Raw genomic sequence first — 18,032 nt, forward strand, 5'->3', positions numbered from 1 at the left:
AGCACATCCTGTACCACCTGGGGACCCTGGGACTCAGCCTCTACTGGGGACCGGAGCACGGGACTCTCCAGCAGTCATCCTTGGCGTTCATCGGCATCCCCCACAGTTTGCAAAGTTAGGCCACAGAGCAGGGCCTCATCTCTCTCCCAGATCTTTCCCCAGGAGAAGCGGGTCCCACACGTCCGAGGTCAGACAAACGCAGGGGCCTGGCCAGCCTCTCGTGGTTTCAGCGTTTGGGGGCCGTGACTTTCTAAATGATGTCTCTCTTCCCTCTCTGTGCAGAAACTCGTGCAGACCGCAGCAAGAAACTCTTCCGGCACTACACAGTCGGCTCCTACGACAGCTTCGATGCCTCCAGGTAAGACGTGGTTCCTCCTGCCAGGCCCCCTCCGCTCAAAGATGCTCGTAGGGGTCAGGAAGGTGCTGGGCCATCCTGCATGGCGCACTCGGGTCCTTGGCTCGTCTCCTTCTGTGTGTCCCCCGTCACCCCACCCCCCCCACCCCTGTGGACATGGGCTGGAATGATGGAGACCACCATCTTCCAGAGGACCCGCTCGAGAAGTGGTCTCTGGGCCACCTGCGGCTTGCTGTCGGGCTGGAGCGCACGGGTGGGGCGGCCAGGGGAGAGGAGGAGGAGAGCCTGGCCTTGTTTGAGAGGAAAGAGGGACAAGTAGGCAAGATGACCTTACTGGGCCGCAGAAGCCTGGAGGTGGCCCCACGTGGCAGCGTCTTCCTGGGGGACATGAGGGTGCCGTCCGACTTCCACCTCATTTGCATCTTCCCTGCTCCTCCTGGCCACTGAGCCAAAAGTTTGGTCAGAGGAGGGCTTGTCCTGTGACCCGAAAGCCGGCAGACCTTGCAGGAGGGGCGGGTTTGCTTTCTGGGTGCTTCGGAAGTGGCTCGCTTGGTTCCTACAGAGAGTGCTGTGGCACGGGGCAGGGGCTCAGATTTTCCAGCAGAAACACACTCGTGTAATGCAAGGAGCCCTTCCTCGGGTCCCCGGCACCCCTGCCTTTTAGCTCTGGGGGCCGTGGAGATGGCTGGGGTCCTGTTGGGCGAGGGGGAGCGCCGTTTTAGACCACGACTCCAAGAAGAGCTGGGAACGAGCAGCACTTCTGGCCCGTGTGCCCGCCGCTGCGCCAGCTTCCCTGGCTCTGACTGTCCCCAGGCGCAAAGTTTCTCTGTCCCCCCCACCCAGACTAAGGGTTCTTACTGGACGAGACGGGGGCGGGGGCTCAGTGAGGACCAGCCTGGGAAGCAGAGGAGGCAGGGCACACGCTCGCGCTCCGTCTCACCAGACGGCCAAGCGGGGGCCCTGTCTGGAGTTCCCTGCCCACCTCACATCCTGAGAAGTTCCGGGCTGGGGAAGATCCGGACTCCCTGCCCTCGGTTCTCCCCGGACTCTCTCAGGGGGTCTTAATGGTCATCTGCCTGCCGAGGGGTGGAACCTGGTTTCACATGTTTGTTTTTACTGAGTTAAAATTTCCGTAACCTAGCAATGGCAACCCACTCCAGTACTCTTGCCTGGAAAATCCCATGGACAGAGGGGCCTGGCGGGGCTACAGTCCGTGGAGTCACAGAGTTGGATACGACTTAGCAGCTAAACAACAACATCACCTTTATCTGGTTCCAAAGCATTTCTGTTGCCCTGAAAAGAAGCCCCCTGACCCATGAAGCAGTCTCCATCCTCCCCTGCCCCACGCCCCTGCAGCCACCAGTCCGCTCTCTGTCGCTGAGGATTTGCCTGTTCTGGACATCTCCCAGAAAAATTGAATCCTACGGTGTGTGGCTTCTGCGAGTGCCTTCTTTACTTAGTAGAATATTTTCAAGGTTCGTCCATGCTGTAGCGTGTGTCAGTGCTTCATCCCTTTTTTTCTGTAATTTTTTATTGAGGTGAAATACAAGTGGGCTTCCCTGAGAGCTCAGTTGGTAAAGAATCTGCCTGCAATGCAGGAGACCCTGGTTCTATTCCTGGGTCAGAAAGATCCACTGGAGAAGGCATAGGCTACCCACTGCAGAATTCTTGGGCTTCCCTGGTGGCTCAGCTGGTAAAGAATCCTCCTGCAATGCGGGAGACCTGGGTTCAATCCCTGAGTTGGGAGGATCCCCTGAAGAAGGGAAAGGCTACCCATTCTCCAGTATTCTAGCCTGGAGAACTTCATGGACTGTACAGTCCATGGGGTTGCAGAGAGTCGGACACAATTGCGCGACATTCACTTTCAGTGCAAAATGCAAGTAACATAAAATTTACCATCATAACCGTGTGTGAGTGTGTGGCTCAGTGGCACCAGGTACATTCACACTGCTGTCGTTCAGTCACTCAGTCGCGTCTGACTCTTTACAACCCCCCGAACTGCAGTTGTGGTTCAGTCGCTCAGTCGTGTCCGACTCTTTGCGACCCCACGGACTGCAGCACACCAGGCCTCCTGTTCTCGCCGTCTCCTGGAGCTTGCTCAGACTCATGTCCTTTGAGTCCGTGACGCCATCATAACCGTGTCTGAGCGCACAGCTCAGGGGCATCAGGTACATTTACATTGCTCTGCAGCGGTTACTGCCATCCATTGCCAGAAAACTGTCATCTTCCCAACCTGACCCTCTGTCCCCATTAAACATTCACTCCCCGCCCTCCCCCAGCGCATGCCCCCCACCATCCTGCTTCTGTCTCTAAGAATCTGACTGCTGTAGGGGCCTCCTCGTAAGTGGGGTCACACACTGTTTGTCGTCTATGTCTGGCTGCTTTCACGGAGCATAATGTCCTCAAGGTTCATCTGTGTCGTACCAGGTGTCAGAATAGCCTTCCTTTTTGAGGCTGAATAATATCGCGTCGTGGGGCGGGACCACGTTTGGCGTATCCATCCATCCATGGGTGGGCACTTGAGCTGCTTCTACCTGTCAGCTGTTGTAAAGAGGCTGCTGTGGACACTTGTGGACAAGTGTTTGTTTGAACACCTGCTTCCAGTTCTTCTCTGTGAATACCTAGGCGGGGAGCTGCTGGTTTCTGTGTTCCCCTGTCCCAGCCTCCCTTCTCTCATAAACAAGATGTGCTGGAACAGAAATGTGATTCCAAGCAGAGTAGCCAGCCCCCTCTTTCAGAGGGCTTTCGGGCTCTTCAGACCTTGCTGAGACTGCCCACCTCCTGACCCTAAAAGCCCAGGCTGTGATCCGCAGCTTGGCCGCCAGCACAGTCCAGAAAGTGTGCTCAGAGAAGCGATGGTTTCCAGGGAGTCAGGCCCGCCCCTGGCTTCTGCTGATGAGTCTCTATCTGGGTCAGATGAGTTGTTTGTGCCTTAGCAGGAGGCCGCCTGCCAAAGTGGACCCTGGGCCCCTGGTCACGGTCAGCACGCTGTCACACTTGGCTTCCATTCTAGCAGGGAGGGGTGCCTGAGGCTCCGAAAAAACTCCGGGAGCTGTTGCCATGGTGACTTGGAGGGCTGTCCAGGCTGGGAGTGGGGCTTTGAGGGAAGGGGGCCTCTGAGAGCTGGGAGGGCTGGGCGTGGCTCACCCACAGGCTGTGGCCTTGGCAGAGCCGTGTCCCCACGAGATCCGTCACCAGCAGAGTAGCCAGCAGGCCACCCTCCGCACGTGTGTGTGTGTGTGAGAGGGCGGGTGTGTACACACACTCAGCGCTTGAGATGGCTCAGCTGCTTCCCCACAGAGGCGCCATGGAAGGGCCTGACCTGATTGAGCTGGGAGGAGAGAAGACCCTGGGGCTGGGCGGTCTGGGCCACGTGTTCTGTGACTGAGACCAGGTCCAGAGAGCAGCAGGGATATCTGCTGTAGCTCGGCCAGCAAAGGACTTGTGGAGCCATCCTGGCTACTGAGCAACGGCACAGAGCCTCTCCCCATATAGGGAGGAAGTCAAGCAGGGTGGGCATAGTCTTGGTGGAACGTCACAGAAGCCTGGACCAGCTGACCTCCGAGATGGGGACCAGGTTAGCATCCCCGTTTTGGCCGCAGATGAAGGCTTGGGTTCTCCCTGTGTGCTGAGTGCCTGTTGTGGGCCAGTACCCGGGATCGCAGAGGAGGAGGACTGTGGAAGCCCGCCCTCCTTTCCCACAAGGAGGAGTCACACAGGCCCCCACGTGACGTGGTGTTGCCACAAAAGAAATCAGAATGACGATCGTTCTGTTAACTTCCTGCCACGTGCCAGCCACCTTGCACGGATCACAGCACCACTGACCAGTGACCCTGCCAGCCACCTGAAACACTGGTGTCATCTTCCACTTGGCAGGAGGACCCTGGAGAGGAGATGGCGGGGGTGGGGGGCAAGTTAGGGACCTGGCGCTCAGCCACGCGAGTGTCTGAGTATCAGAGTACACAGACCATGCCTTCAGCACCCCTTCTCCCGAGGTGAAGCTGTTACTGCCCTGGGCCGGCCCAGGGACCAGCCTGGGATTGAGGAAGATGGGTGAGGGTGAGAGGCCAGATTTCCCATCAGGACAGAACCACCGCCCCGTGGTGGGTGTTGGGAGGTGGGAGCGGTGGCGTTGCCTTGGTTACCACAGCACCTCTGAGCTTTTCCATAAAGGGCGCAGGGCCCCCAGCTGACCTTATCCAGACTGTGAGCTTGGCAAAGGCATTGGAGGGCAGGCAGTGAGGCAGCCTGGGGCCTCTGGGTGCCATTGTCTCCCAGGCCTGGCAGGGGCAGCTCCGGTGTGGATGTTGAAGTGAGAGGCTGACCTCTGGTCCTCTGGGTGAGTGGCAAAGAGCGTCCGGGGGCTTGCATGCCGTAGTGTGGCCTCACACCAGCTGGGCACTTGTTAGCCCGCTTCCAGATTCACGTTAGACGCAGAGGTCTTGGGGGCCGCTGCAGCCTCCAGGCCAGTTACCCACGGTGGCCTGGACTGGTGGCTCGGGGCTCAGGCCTCCCCTCGGCAGATGCAGATGTGATGAAAGAAAATGCCACGGGAAGCAGGACTCAATGGAGACAGTTTCTGAATCAGTCAGGAGGTTTCTCCCCTTCCCACCCCCTCTTATGTCAGAAACTTGACTTGGAGACTCAGAGCTGAGAGCGCAAGGGCGGAGACACACCCGGTCATGGTTGAACGTGTCTGGTTGCTCGAGCTGATTCCCGCCTCAGATTCCCTGCCATCTACCCATCCTGCACGTGATAGAAAGATCTAGAAACGTGGACACGTGTCCAGGTCAGAAGGCAGAGGATGTGGGGCCATTTCTACAACAGAACCTTAAGGCAGTTCAATGTCATATTTTAAAACACTTCTCAACGCAGGAAATAGCGTCTGAAGTTCTCAGTGTCCTTAAATTGGATCCCCAGCCTCATCAGGGTGGGGCATCCAGGGGAGGTCTATCTGGGAGAGGCGGGGGGACCCCAGCGTCTCACCCCAGGACAATTAGACTCCCTCTGTCCATCCACCCATCTCCCCGCCAGATACACATCCGTCCAACTACCTGTCCACTCAGCCAAACAGCCAGCTAGCTGTCTTCCCAGTCATCTACCCATCCATCCAATCACCCAACCACCTACCCGTCCATCCATGCATCCACCCATCCATCCATCCAGCCACCCACCCACCCATCCATCCAACCACCCACGCGTCCATCCATCCAACCACCCACCCGTTCATCCAACCACCCACCCATCCATCCTTTTGCCCATTCATCCCCTCCATCTCTTTGTCCATCTATCAGCCAGCACTCATTAAAACCTAACTATTCAGGATGTTAAAGATGTGGGAGTAGACAGGACAAGCTCAGTCTCTGACCTCGTGTAGCTAAAAATCTATTTAGTGAAGAGAACAACAAGCTGAACAAATAAATAAGCCAAAAAAAAAAAAAAAACCCTCTTTGTGGTTATGCTGTTGGGCAGGCTGCGGAAGGCTCACTCTGGCTCCGGAGCCAGCAAAGGGCTCTCAGAGGAAGTGACTTTTGAACTGAAACCTGCACTGTTATTGTTTAGCTGCTAAGTCACGTCTGACTCTGTGCGACCCCATGCACTGTAGCCCGCCAGGCTCCTCTGTCCATGGGATGCTCCAAACAAGAATACTGGAGTGGGTTGCCATTTCCTCCTCCAAGGGATCTTCCCGACCCAGGGATCAAACCCACGTCTCGTACCTCTCCTGCATTGGCAGGTGGGTTCTTGACCACTGAGCCAACTGCGGGGGAGCCCATGAAGACTGAGGAGGGTCAGCAAACACAGAAACACTGGGGTGAAAAGAGCCTGATGGCGGCAGAGAGAATGAGGTCAGGGCAGACCTGGGGCTTCGTGGAAGGAGTGTGTGTTCCTCACACTTGCAGCAGGGGAGACTGGAGGGCTCCAAGCCCAAGAGGGACGTGGTCTTGTCCACTTGGCCGCAGGAAAGCAGAGGATGAATGGACGAGTTCTGAGACCTTCGCTGCCATCCTGGTGTGGTCTGGCGATGGTGGGTTGGGCTGGGGAGGAGGTGGGGATGGAAGGGTGGGTGGAGTCAAGGGACGGGGTGACGCTGGAGTGGATGGGCCACGCCGAGGCCTGGAGGTGGGAGTGATGGACAGCAGGGTGGGGGCCCGGGGCCCTCCCCCTTCCCTTGGGCTTTACAAGGAGGGGCCCCCGGAGGTAAGGGGGTCAGACCCAGTCCCTCCAGCAGCTCTGCCGCACGGGCAGCTTCTCACCTGTTCGGAAGGATCATGCTCACAAACGAGGGTCTCGAAGGTGCTCGATTTCATTGTTCATCCCCCTTAGTGAGACCAATTTGCTCTTAGTGATTGAATTAGCAGGGTGACCAATCTTGCCTGTTCACCAGTTGAACATCACCGTCCGCAGCTACTTATTTTCATGGCTTTCAGACATCATAGTCCAATTTTTATCTTTTGAAAATGGTAATTGGAAATAGATACACATGTTAAAAAATTCAACATGCCCACAAGTGCTACAGAATGCAGAGTGCGCCTGCCTCTCATCCTTACCACGCAGCCGATTCTCTCCCTGGGGAGAGCCTCCGTTACTGGTTTCCTGAGGCTCTTTCTAGAGATGTTCTCTGAGTATGTGCGTACTGCGTGCGTACTCAGTCACTTCAGTCGTGTCTGACTCTTTGAGACCCCATGACTGTAGCCCACCAGGCTCTTCTGTCCATGGGATTCTCCGGGCAAGAATACTGGAGTGGATTGCCATTTCCTCCTCCAGGGGATCTTCCTGACTCAGGGATCTAACCTGCGTCTCCTGCACCTCGAGCGTTGGCAGGCAGATTCTTTACCACTTGAGCCGCCTGGGAAGCCCCAGGTGATGCATATTGTCTGAAGCCTTTTAAAGCCCTTGAAAATAGAGCATCCTGAGTTTTCGATCTGACTTTCCAACCAAGTCCCTGTGTGACCTTGGGCAACTCACTGTCCAGCTCGGTGCCTCGGTCCCTGACCCGCCCCCCGACCTGGCTCACAAAGTGCAGATCATGCTCCTGACTCGTGCCGGATCCCAGCAGTGTTCATGTCAGGATGAATGAGAAGATATGTGTTTGGTGGTTGCAGCTCCTTCGAAGCATGTGCTATATAAATCCAGAGGGATGCTGGATGTGGACGCGTGTGTGGGTAGCTGGCTTTCCTTTGAAACCCTAGCTCTGTGTTCTGGAAGGCTGCCTCGGTGTGTAGGTAGTAAGAACTGAATGGCAAGAGGCGCTGATTTTCCCCCATTCTGCCTCCACCATCACTTTATATTTCTCCATCTTTTGTTATTCCTTAGACTCAAGAAGGAGGGATCAATTTCTGAGGATGTGTGCTCGCTAGATTCATAAGGAAAAACACTCTTGTTCTCCTCTCTCTTAATTGATGACTGGACCCAGGAGTTGGGCATGGAGCCTTTGGGGCAGCTCCTTTGGGAGAGGGAAAGAGGTGGTTTTACTTTTTAGTCGATACCTATATGTATTTTTAATTTTTGAGTTTGTACACATCTGTATTTTTGTGTGCATGTTTGAGTGCTCGGTCCTGTCACACTCTTTGCGACCCTGTGGACTGTAGCCCACCCGGCTCCTCTGTCCATGGGATTTCCCAGACAAAAATACTCAAGTGTGTTGCCATTTCCTTCTCCAGGGGAGCTGCCCAACCCAGGGATCAAACTAGCATCTCCTGTGTCTCCTGTATTGGCAGGCGGATTCTTTACCACTGCGCCATGTGGGAATCTCTACATTTTCAAATTTTTTAATGACCTATTTCTTTTGTAATTTTGTGAAACCAAGCAAGAGATGAGTGGCTCTCGAGGCACAGGCAAAGTCAGAAGTCACTCCAACTGCGTGTCCCCGCCCTCCCGTCTCCCTCTCCCAGGATGGTCGCCTGCATACATATGGCAGCTGGGAACCAGGTCTCCATCAGCACCAGTCCCAGCCCCAGGGAACACGCCCCGGTCTAAGCCGGTTGTGAAGGGAAAGTCCTGTCTGACTCTTTGTGACCCAATAGAATATACGGTCCATGGCATTCTCCAGGCCAGAGTACTGGAGTGGGTAGCCTTTCCCTTCTGCAGGGGATCTTCCCAACACAGGAATAGAACCCACGTCTCCCGCACTGCAGGCGGATTCCTTACCAGCTGAGCCACCAGGGAAGCCCAAGAATACTGGAGTGGGTAGCCTTTCCCTTCTCCAGCGGATCTTCCCGATCCAATGATCAAGCCCAGGTCTCCCACATTGCGGGCGGATTCTTTACCAGCTGAGTCACCAGGGAAGCCCGTAAAGTGAAAGTCGCTCAGTCGTGTCTGACTCTTTGCGACCCCAGGGACTATATCTCCAGGCCACAATACTGGAGTAGGTAACCTTTCCCTCCACCAGGGGGTCTTCCCAACCCAGGGATCGAACCCAGGTCTCCTACATTGCAGGCGGATTCCTTACCAGCTGAGCCACAAGGGAAGTCCTGAACCTACTGTGATTCTGCACAAGCGCTCTTCTCTGCGGTCTGGCCCCTCCTCCCTTTCTCCCCTCTCTCCTCCTCACCCAATTCATCACAAGGGACTGAGCAGCCTACCCTCCTCCCCACCCCCAACACTGCACATTGGCCCCCAGCACCTGTCCACTCCACTGTCTGACAGCCCAGGAGACCCGCTCCTTACTCTCTCTCAGGCTAAGATTTTCCATCCTTCACAGATTTTGCTTCAAGCGCTACATACGTATAACAAAATAAGTCACCAATTTAACTGAATCACGAGGCAAGGCTGGAAAAGGAAGGAAGTATTGTCTTTCCACCTCCCCCAGCCTCATCCACACAGCCCCACATGGCAGAGTCAGTCAGTTCACTCCCTCAGTCGTGTCCGACTCTTTGTGACCCCGTGGACTGCAGCACACCAGGCTTTCCTGTCCATCACCAACTCCTGGAGCTTACTCAAACTCATGTCTGTCGAGTCGGCGATGCGATCCACCCATCTCATCCTCTGTCGTCCCCTTCTCCTCCTGCCCCCAATCCCTCCCAACATCAGAGTCTTTTCCAGTGACTCAGCTCTTCACATCAGGTGGCCAAAGGATTGGAGCTTCAGCTTCAGCATCAGTCCTTCCAATGAACACCCAGGACTGATCTCCTTTAGGATTGACTGGTTTGATCTCCTTGCAGTCCAAGGGTCTCTCAAGAGTCTTCTCCAACACCACAGTTCAAAAATCAATTCTTTACTGCTCAGCTTTCTTTATGGGCCAATTCTCACATCCATTCATGACTACTGGAAAACCCATAGCTTTGACTAGATGGACCTTTGTTGGCAAAGTCATGTCTCTGCTTTTTAATATGCTGTCTAGGTTGGTCATAGCTTTTGTTTCAAGGAGCAAGTGTCTTGTTTCAAGGAGCAAGCGTCTTTTAATTTCATGGCTGCAGTCACCATCTGCAGTGATTTTGGAGCCCCAAAAAGTAAAGTCAGCCACTGTTTCCACTGTGTCCCCATCTATTTGCCATGAAGTGATGGGACTGGATGCCATGATCTTAGTTTTTTGAATGTTGAGTTTTCAGCCAGCTTTTTCACTCTAGTCTTTCACTTTCATCAAGAGGCTCTTTAGTTCCTCTTTGCTTTCTGCCATAAGGGTGGTGTCATCTGCATATCTGAGGTTATTGATATTTCTCCCGGCAATCTTGATTCCAGCTTGTGTTTCATCCAGCCCAACATTTCACTTGATGTACTCTGTGTATAAGTTAAATAAGCAGGGTGACAATATACAGCCTTGAGGTACTCCTTTCCCAATTTGGAACCACTCTGTTGCTCCATGTCTGATTCTAACTGTTGCTTCTTGACCTGTATACAGATTTCTCAGGAGGTAGGTCAGGTGGTCTGGTATTCCCATCTCTTGAAAAATTTTCCAGTTTGTTGTGATCCACACAGTCAAAGACTTTGGCGTAGTCAAAAAGGAGTAGATGTTTTTCTGAAACTCTTGGTTTTTCTATGATCCAACGAATGTTGACAATTTGATCTCTGGTTCCTCTGCCTTTTCTAAATCCAGCTTGAACATGTGGAAGTTCTTGGTTCACATACTGCTGAAGCCTAGCTTAGAGAATTTTGAGCATTACTTTGCTAGCATGTGAGATGAGTGTAATTGTGCGGTAGTTTGAGCATTCTTTGGCATTGCCTTTCTTTGGGATTGGAATGAAAACTGACCTTTTCCATTCCTGTGGCCATTGCTGAGTTTTCCAAATTTGCTGGCATATTGAGTGCAGCACTTTCACAGCATCATCTTTTAGGATTTGAAATAGTTCAACTACAATTCTGTCATCTCTACTAGCTCTGTTCATAGTGATGCTTTCTAAGGCCCATTTGACTTCTCACTCCAGAACGTCTTTCTCTAGGTGAGTGATCACACCATCGTGGTTATCTGGGTCATGAAGATCTTTTTTGTATAGTTCTGTATATTCTTGCCACCTCTTCTTAATATCTTCTGCTTCTGTTAGGTCCATACAATTTCTGTCGTTTATCGAGCCCATCTTTGCATGAAATGTTCCCTTGGTATCTCTAATTTTCTTGAAGAGATCTGTAGTCTTTCCCATTCTATTGTTTTTCTCTATTTCTTTGCATTGATCACTGAGGAAGGCTTTCTTATCTCTCCTTGCTATTCTTTGGAGCTCTGCATTCAGATGGGTGTATCTTTCCTTTTCTCCTTTGCCTTTCACTTCTCTTCCTTTCTCAGCTATTTGTAAGGCCTCCTCAGACAGCCACTTTGCCTTTTTGCATTTCTTTTTCTTGGGGATGGTCTTGATCACTGCCTCCTGTGCAATGTCACAAACCTCTGTCCATAGTTCTTCAGGCACTCTGTCTATTAGATCTAATCCCTTGAATCTATTTGTCACTTCCACTGTATAGTAAGGGATTTGATTTAGGTCGTGCCTGAACAGTCTGGTGATTCCCCTACTTTCTTCAATTTAAGTCTGAATCTTGGCAGAGAGACGGCTTTCACTGTTTTCACTTCATTCTCCTGATGGTTACCGCTCTAACTCTCCCGTTACCCGCTCTGTCTTAATTGTATGTGTGTTCCATCGCTCAGTCGTGTCCAAGTCTTTGCGACCCCATGGACTGTAGCCTGCCAGGCTCCTCTGTCCATGGGGATTCTCCAGGTAAGAATACTGGAGTGAGTTGTCATTTCCTACTCCAGGGGGTCTTCCAGACCCAAGGATCGAACCCGTGTCTCTTATGTCTCCTGCATTGGCAGGTGGGTTCTTTAACACTAGCGCCGCCTGGCATGTCCGTGTCTTCATTGAACAATGTAAAGCACCATTCCTATAAAAGCTGAGGCTTTCATCTATCTACGCCTCTTCTCCCCAGTTTTGAACGGTCACTGTTGATCTGCTGATTACCTTTAAGTACCACTCTCAAACTCCTCTCTTGCTAAATGCATTTTAGACATGGTCACTTGACCCCTCTGTTACATTTATCTCCATATTTAAGTGTTCCACTTTCTGTCTCTCAGTTGGATTCAAAAGTTAAAAGCCAGGACTTCCCTGGTGGTGCAGTGGCTAAGACTCTGGGCTCCCAGTGCAGGGAGCCCAGGTTTGATCCCTGGTCAGGGAATTAGATCCCACCTGTTTTGACTAAGAGTTTTCATTCCGCAACTAAAGATCCTGCATGATCCTATTTGTTCAGTGCCTCATGTTGTGTGCGACTCTTTGTGACCCCACAGACTGCAGCACACCAGGCTTCCCTGTCCTTCACCATCTCCTGGAGCTTACTCAAACTCATGTCCATTTAGTCGGTGATGCCATCTGGCCATCTCGTCCTTTGTCATCCCCTTCTCCTCCTGCCTTCAATCTTTCCCAGCCTCACTGGTCTTTTCCAGTGAGTTGGTTCTTCCCATCAGATGGCCAAAGCATTAGAGCCTTAGCTTCAGCGTCAGTCCTTCCAGTGAATATTCAGGACTGATTTCCTTTAGGATGGACTGGTTGGATCTCCTTGGTGTCCAGGGGACTCTCGAGAGTCTTCTCCAGACCACAGTTCAGAGGCAGAGAAGACCTGGTGCAGCCAAATAAATATGTAAATAAAACACTTTAAAAAGAAAGTTAAAAACCAGCAGAAAACACTAGATTATTATGATAACATGAACATACATGAGCACAAGAATGGGGTTCGGACTCCAGTTCCACTTTGTAGTCGCATGAGAAGGGTCTTTCTAGCTTCACAGGTAAGGGGATCCTTTTCCTTCCCATCCATCAGTTTGTTCAAGATCATGACACATTGTAGCTTAGTATTAGGGTGATGATGTTCGTGTTGCCTTTCTTCTTCTCTTGTGGAAGAGTTGTCTTCTTTAGTGTGCCCTCAAATATCATTGTGTTCCACTGGGTCCCTGACACACTTGTCAGAGCCCTCTGGCTCTTGGCCCTGATACGGGATTCCCATCGTACGGTTACTGTTCTGAGAGTCCCCTCCATGAGCTACTGGATAAAAGAACTGAGCCTTGTTCTGCCGGGACACGTATTCAAGTAACAACCTCAAAAAAGGCACCTAGAGTATAAACTCTCGTAACGGAAAAGTCTCTGATTTTCACACGTGTTCAGTGTTGTAGAATTCCAGATTCAACATGGTCATCCTGAAAGATACATGCAGTGCCTCCTTTTCATCTCCCCTTTGCTTTTTACCAACGACAAGTTAAGTGCTGATTCTTTGCTTCTTTGTAGGAATCACTGTATCTATTTTCCCTGGATGCTCTGAAATGCTCTGGTGATGGATCTGAGTGTGAGTCTTTTTTTTTTTTGAGTACAGTTGCCTTATAATGTTGCATTAGTTTCTGCTGTACAATGAAATGAATCAGCTGTGTGTGTGTGTCTAAGAGTGTGTACGCGGGTTCAGTCACTCAGTCGTGTCCAACTCTGCAATCCCACCAGGCTCCTCTGTCCATGAGATTTTCCTGGCGCAAATGCTGGAGTGGGTTGCCATTTCCTCCTCCAGGGGATCTTCCTGACCCAGGGATGGAGACCAAGTCTCCTACATCTCCTGCATTGCAGGTGGATTCTTTACCATGTGCGTTAATATACGATATTTATTTTTCTCTTTCTGACTTACTTCACTCTGCGTGACAGAGTTTAGGTCCATCCACGTCTCTACAAATGACCTTTATCCATTCAGTTCACCTCCTGGAGGCTCCTTCACATCGAAGCAGCTTCAGATTTAAGAATATCCTTATATTCTCATGAAAACCCCCCTCACTTCTCTGTCCCCATCTTTCTGGATTCCCGGCTGGACTGTGTGAGTTTCGTTCCCCTGCTCCCTTCTTCTTTCTCATGTTTTCTGACTCTGCCTTTTCACTCTGTGTTCTGAGAACTTCCCTCAACTTCCCACCTGTCCCTGTAAGTTACCGCTTTGTCCATTGCATGGTGCTGTTCCAGGAACTTTTCCTTTCAGTGATGGGATAAGCTTCCCAGGCTTGAGAGAAGTGGTTTGGGGGTCTCTGGGGACAAGCTGGAGAGCCGTGCGTGGGCAAGTCTTCTGTTCTCAAGGCAGAGGCCATTCCACTGCCTGTTTGTTCCTTTGGATCAGACACCAAAAAGAGAGGAGCCGGAGGCCTGCTCCTTGCCCCACTCCTGCCGGGAGCCCGAAAGCAGACAGACTCTGGTACTTGTGCGTGTGTGCAGGATAAGAAGGAGGATCCAGACTGGAGGCTGAGGGGCCGGTGTGTTTTCATTGTGGAGTGAGCATGCGCGGTGGAGCCAGGGACCAGGGGCTGATGAGAGCAGGTCCTGGGGATGCTGGGTCCACACTGGCTGGTGGAAAAGGAGGGCGCCCTCTGGTCAGGGTGGGGTGCTCGGTGCAAAGGGCTAAACCCTTGGGCCCCCTCCCAGCCTCACCTCACCAGCCCTGTGACCCAGACAGGAGCGTCACTCTGCTCCACCTGGTGTCCAAACCCAGTAATTCAGCCGCTGCGATTCTGCCTCAGTCGCAGAGCCTTGAAAGTGGGACTGAGTGGGCAGTTGAGCAGGCAGCACGGGCCCGGCTCTTGGTACGTGTCCTGGGCGCGTGCTGGGTCCCAGCCCCTCGGGGCGGCTAGGGCTCGCTGGCTTGGTGGGCCAAGTCCAGCACTGGACTCAGGGCTTGGGGTCTTCCTGGTGTCCCCAAGCCAAGCTGAAGTGAGGCTGCTCTACTGGGGAAGTGCCCAGACCCTCTACAAGGACAGGCCTGGGCACCCAGCTCGGAGACTGCCCTGCAGTGGGGTGGGGAGCCCTGGGCCCACCAGGTTGGGGGAGGGGCACTTGAGCAAAATTGCTGAGCCTGGCCAGCGGGGACCCCAGGACCCCAGGCTCCAGGTGCAGAGGAGCAGGGCTCTGAGGCCCAGGGCTCTCTCATCAGCCTTTGCAAAAAGGCCCTGGAACCTTTGTTCTGGACCTGGGGGCCGGGAGGCAAGTCCCTCCCCACAAGGGAGGCGCCTGGCTCCACGCTCCCTGAGGCCACATTTAGAACATGCCCAGGTGGCCAGTGGGTGTGTGGGCTGGGGGAGTGCAGGCGGATGGGGGGACGGTGGAGAGACAGCTGGGGAGGAGCTGGGGGAGGCTGGGGTTCCGGCCGCACCCCCAGGCTGGGCCGCACCTGCCTGTCCTCCACGGGGGAGGAGTAGGTGCCGGCCAGCGCGTCGCATGAAGCCCCCAGCCCCCACACCCCCCGGCCGGTTTGCACCGGTCCTCCCTGGTCACGGGCTTCCACGATCACTGCCGCCAGAGCAGCTCTGCCTCTGTCCCCGCACCGTCTGGCCTCTCTCTGCCCCTGCCCTGCCTCAGCCTGCTTTGCAGCTTGTGCCAAAGTCCATAGCGTGAATATTCCCTCCCAGGTTGATGGCAGGCTGCCAGTGTGAGGCCCCTGAAGGCAGAGCCGGCCCCGCGAGCTGGTAGGAGCCCCTGCCCCCACCCCCAGCCAATGTCCTCATCCTCCAACCTCCGTGACCCTGGCTCGGGGTCTGAGACACAGCCAGCCCTCAAATATGTCATCAGGCGCACTAGCCTGAAGTCCTGGGGAGCTTCAAGCCCAGGCCTGCTGCGTCAGACACCAGCGTCCCAGTCCCAGCTCTGACACTGGCTGCCTGCCTGGGCCTTAGCTTCCCCACCTGTAAAACGGCTGCATCATCCCCAAGGTGTCTCCTGGTTACAGACTTTTATACATTTTGCCTGAAACTGCCTTCACCACCAGCCCATGGGCACCTGTGAGTGACCCTCCTGGAAACTGCAGGCCCCGAGGTGCAGGCACAGGCAGTCAAGGGGCACCAGGCCAAGGAGAAGATGAGGAGGCCGGTTCCCCAAGTGTCCCCAAGGCTGCGCTGGCACCCAGTAGGCCCTCGGGAGATGCCCGTGCTGAGTCCCCACCTCTGGCCAGTGCCTGGTGCTTCGAGTCTTCCTCCAAGAAGCAGGAAGGAGCCAGAGGAGAGGCAGCCAGACCCCCGTCACCTGAGCCATGGGGTGGAGGCTGCTCTGCCTTTGCCCCCTCCATCCTGCACCTGCCGCCTCTGAGTTCTCCAGGACAGAACGAGGACTGACTCAGGCCTGTCACCTCTTCCCTGGCAGCTGGTATAGAGCCTGGCAACTGCTCAGTCCTCAGAGACAGGGAGCAGGGTGGGGGTGAAGAGGGTGCAGGGGATGCGGGGACGGGAAGTGGCTGAATGGATGAGGGATGACTAGGTGGGTGGATGGGTGGATAGATGGATGACTGATGGATGATGGATGGACAGATGATTGATGGCGGATAAGTGAATGGGTGGGTGGATGGGTGAATGAGAAGATGGATGAACAGATGAATGGATGGGTGAATGGATGGAAGTGGATGGAGGATGGATCGGTGGATGGATGGGTGGTTGGTTCAGTGGATGGTTGGTTGGATGGGTGGATAGAGGGATGGTTGGTTGAGTGGATGGTTGGTTGCATGGATGGATAGATGGTTCATTGGTTGAGTGGATGGTTGGTTGGATGGATGTATGGGTGGTTAGATGGATGGATGTATGGTTGGTTAGTTGGATGGAGGAGGTGGATGGATGGAAATGGATGGATGGGTGGATGCGTAGATGGATAAATTGATGGGAGAGTGGATGGTTGGTTGGTTGGATGGCGGAAATGGATGGATGGTTGCCTGAGTGAGTGGGTTTGGTGTGTGAGTAAATGGAAGGAAGGCAGGCAAGCCAGGGCTCTGGCCTCCTCATGTGGAGCACAGACTTTTTTCGAAGCAGAGGTGGCCAGGTAGCAGACTGCAGCCTCTGGCCTCTCCCTGGCAGCCAGTCAGCCTCAAGTCCTGTCAGTTCCCCTGGCCGGGCCCCCTCTCCCATCACCGCATCCTGGGCGTCCCCCTCACCTGGGCTGGGCTTCCGCCCTCTGGCTCATCTCCCGCTGCCAGGAGCTCTGTCCCCTCGCAGTCCACCCACTCGCGCGGTGTTTCAGAAATGTGAGTTTCCCGCATGCTTGCAAACTGCCCTGGACGCAGTGCCTTGGGCAGCTTCGTGGGTCGTGTAGAAGCCTCGCCTCCCCCCAGGCCCCTGCCCCGTGCGTGGACCCCCGTGCCTTTGCCCTCGATGGTCTGCTTCCCAGCGCGCACGCGCCCTGGATATCCGGGGACCCCTCCCCGACCTTCGTCAGGTTTACTGCAGAGGTTTACACACCTGCTGCGTGCAGAGCTGGCTGCGTGAGCTGGCTTCCGGTCCGCACAGAAGCGGAAGCCGAGGTGTGGTCCTTCAGAGCAGCCCCAGCCCCAGGTTCACAGCCTCTTCTCGGCACCTCCTCCCAGCCCCTTGGGGAGAAGGCCGCCGGCGTGTCCCGCTCTCTGCGCGGAGGGGACCCACCGCGGGGCGGCGGACGCCCAGCCTCAGGCCTGCGGGGCTCACGGCATGCCCCCGGCTCGGCCTCCTCCCCGTCACCTCGACCTGGGCCCTCTTTAGAGCCATCTTTTTTTTTTTACACGTATCTCAGCTTTTTTTGGATTTCCTTCCCATTTAGGTCCCCAAAGAGCCCTGAGGGGAGTTCCCTGAGGTGTACCGTAGGTTCTCCTTCGTTATCTGTTTTATACACAGGATCAGCCCTGGATATCCGTCAGTCCCAGGGTCCCCGTTCACTCCAGCCCCGTTTCCCCGCTGCTGTCCATGTTTGTTCTCTGTCTGCATCTCTCTTTCTGCTTTGTCTATGGGTTCATCCATCCCATTTTCCTAGATTCCACAGGTATGCGTTGGTGTGTTTTCCTCTTTTTTACTTTCTTCACTCTGTGTGATTCTCTAGGTCCATCCATGTTGCTGCAAGTGGCCTGACTGCCTTCTCTTTATGAGGGAGTGAGTCTCCATTGTATATATGTACCACGTCTCCTTTATCTGTTCCTCTGTAGAGCCCATCTTACACCCAGTTCTGATATATTACATTCTGCAGGGTCTCTTTCTTCCTTTGTGTCTTCAAGAAGCATTGCTGAGGGGCGTGCCCACCTCACAGGCAAGGTTTCCTCTAGGGGTGATGAATATTCTGGAACTAGAGCTGGTGGTTGCATAGCATGGTGAATGCCCTAACTTCCGCTGAAATGTTGTCTTCGCAACGGTTAATTCCCCGTTTTATATACTGCACCTCGGTGGTTCCGAACAGAAAATAATCCGGCTTTTTCTAAAGATGGGTTTAGTCTGAATGACAGGCAAGCAGGACTGGCCCCAGGCAGGAAA

The 18,032-nt window shown here is 53.9% G+C and overlaps 1 protein-coding gene across 1 annotated transcript in view; it reads left to right on the top strand.

The window, feature by feature from the left end:
* The window catches only part of SHANK2 (SH3 and multiple ankyrin repeat domains 2), a 563,804-nt gene that overhangs the window by 363,157 nt on the left and 182,615 nt on the right, over nt 1–18,032 (top strand). The window contains 1 exon segment of the mRNA XM_070359054.1: nt 283–358. Coding sequence (XP_070215155.1) covers nt 283–358 — 76 coding nt within the window.

The sequence above is a fragment of the Bos mutus genome, chromosome 22, assembly GCF_027580195.1.
Source record: "Bos mutus isolate GX-2022 chromosome 22, NWIPB_WYAK_1.1, whole genome shotgun sequence".
NCBI classification, from domain to species: Eukaryota; Metazoa; Chordata; class Mammalia; order Artiodactyla; family Bovidae; genus Bos; species Bos mutus.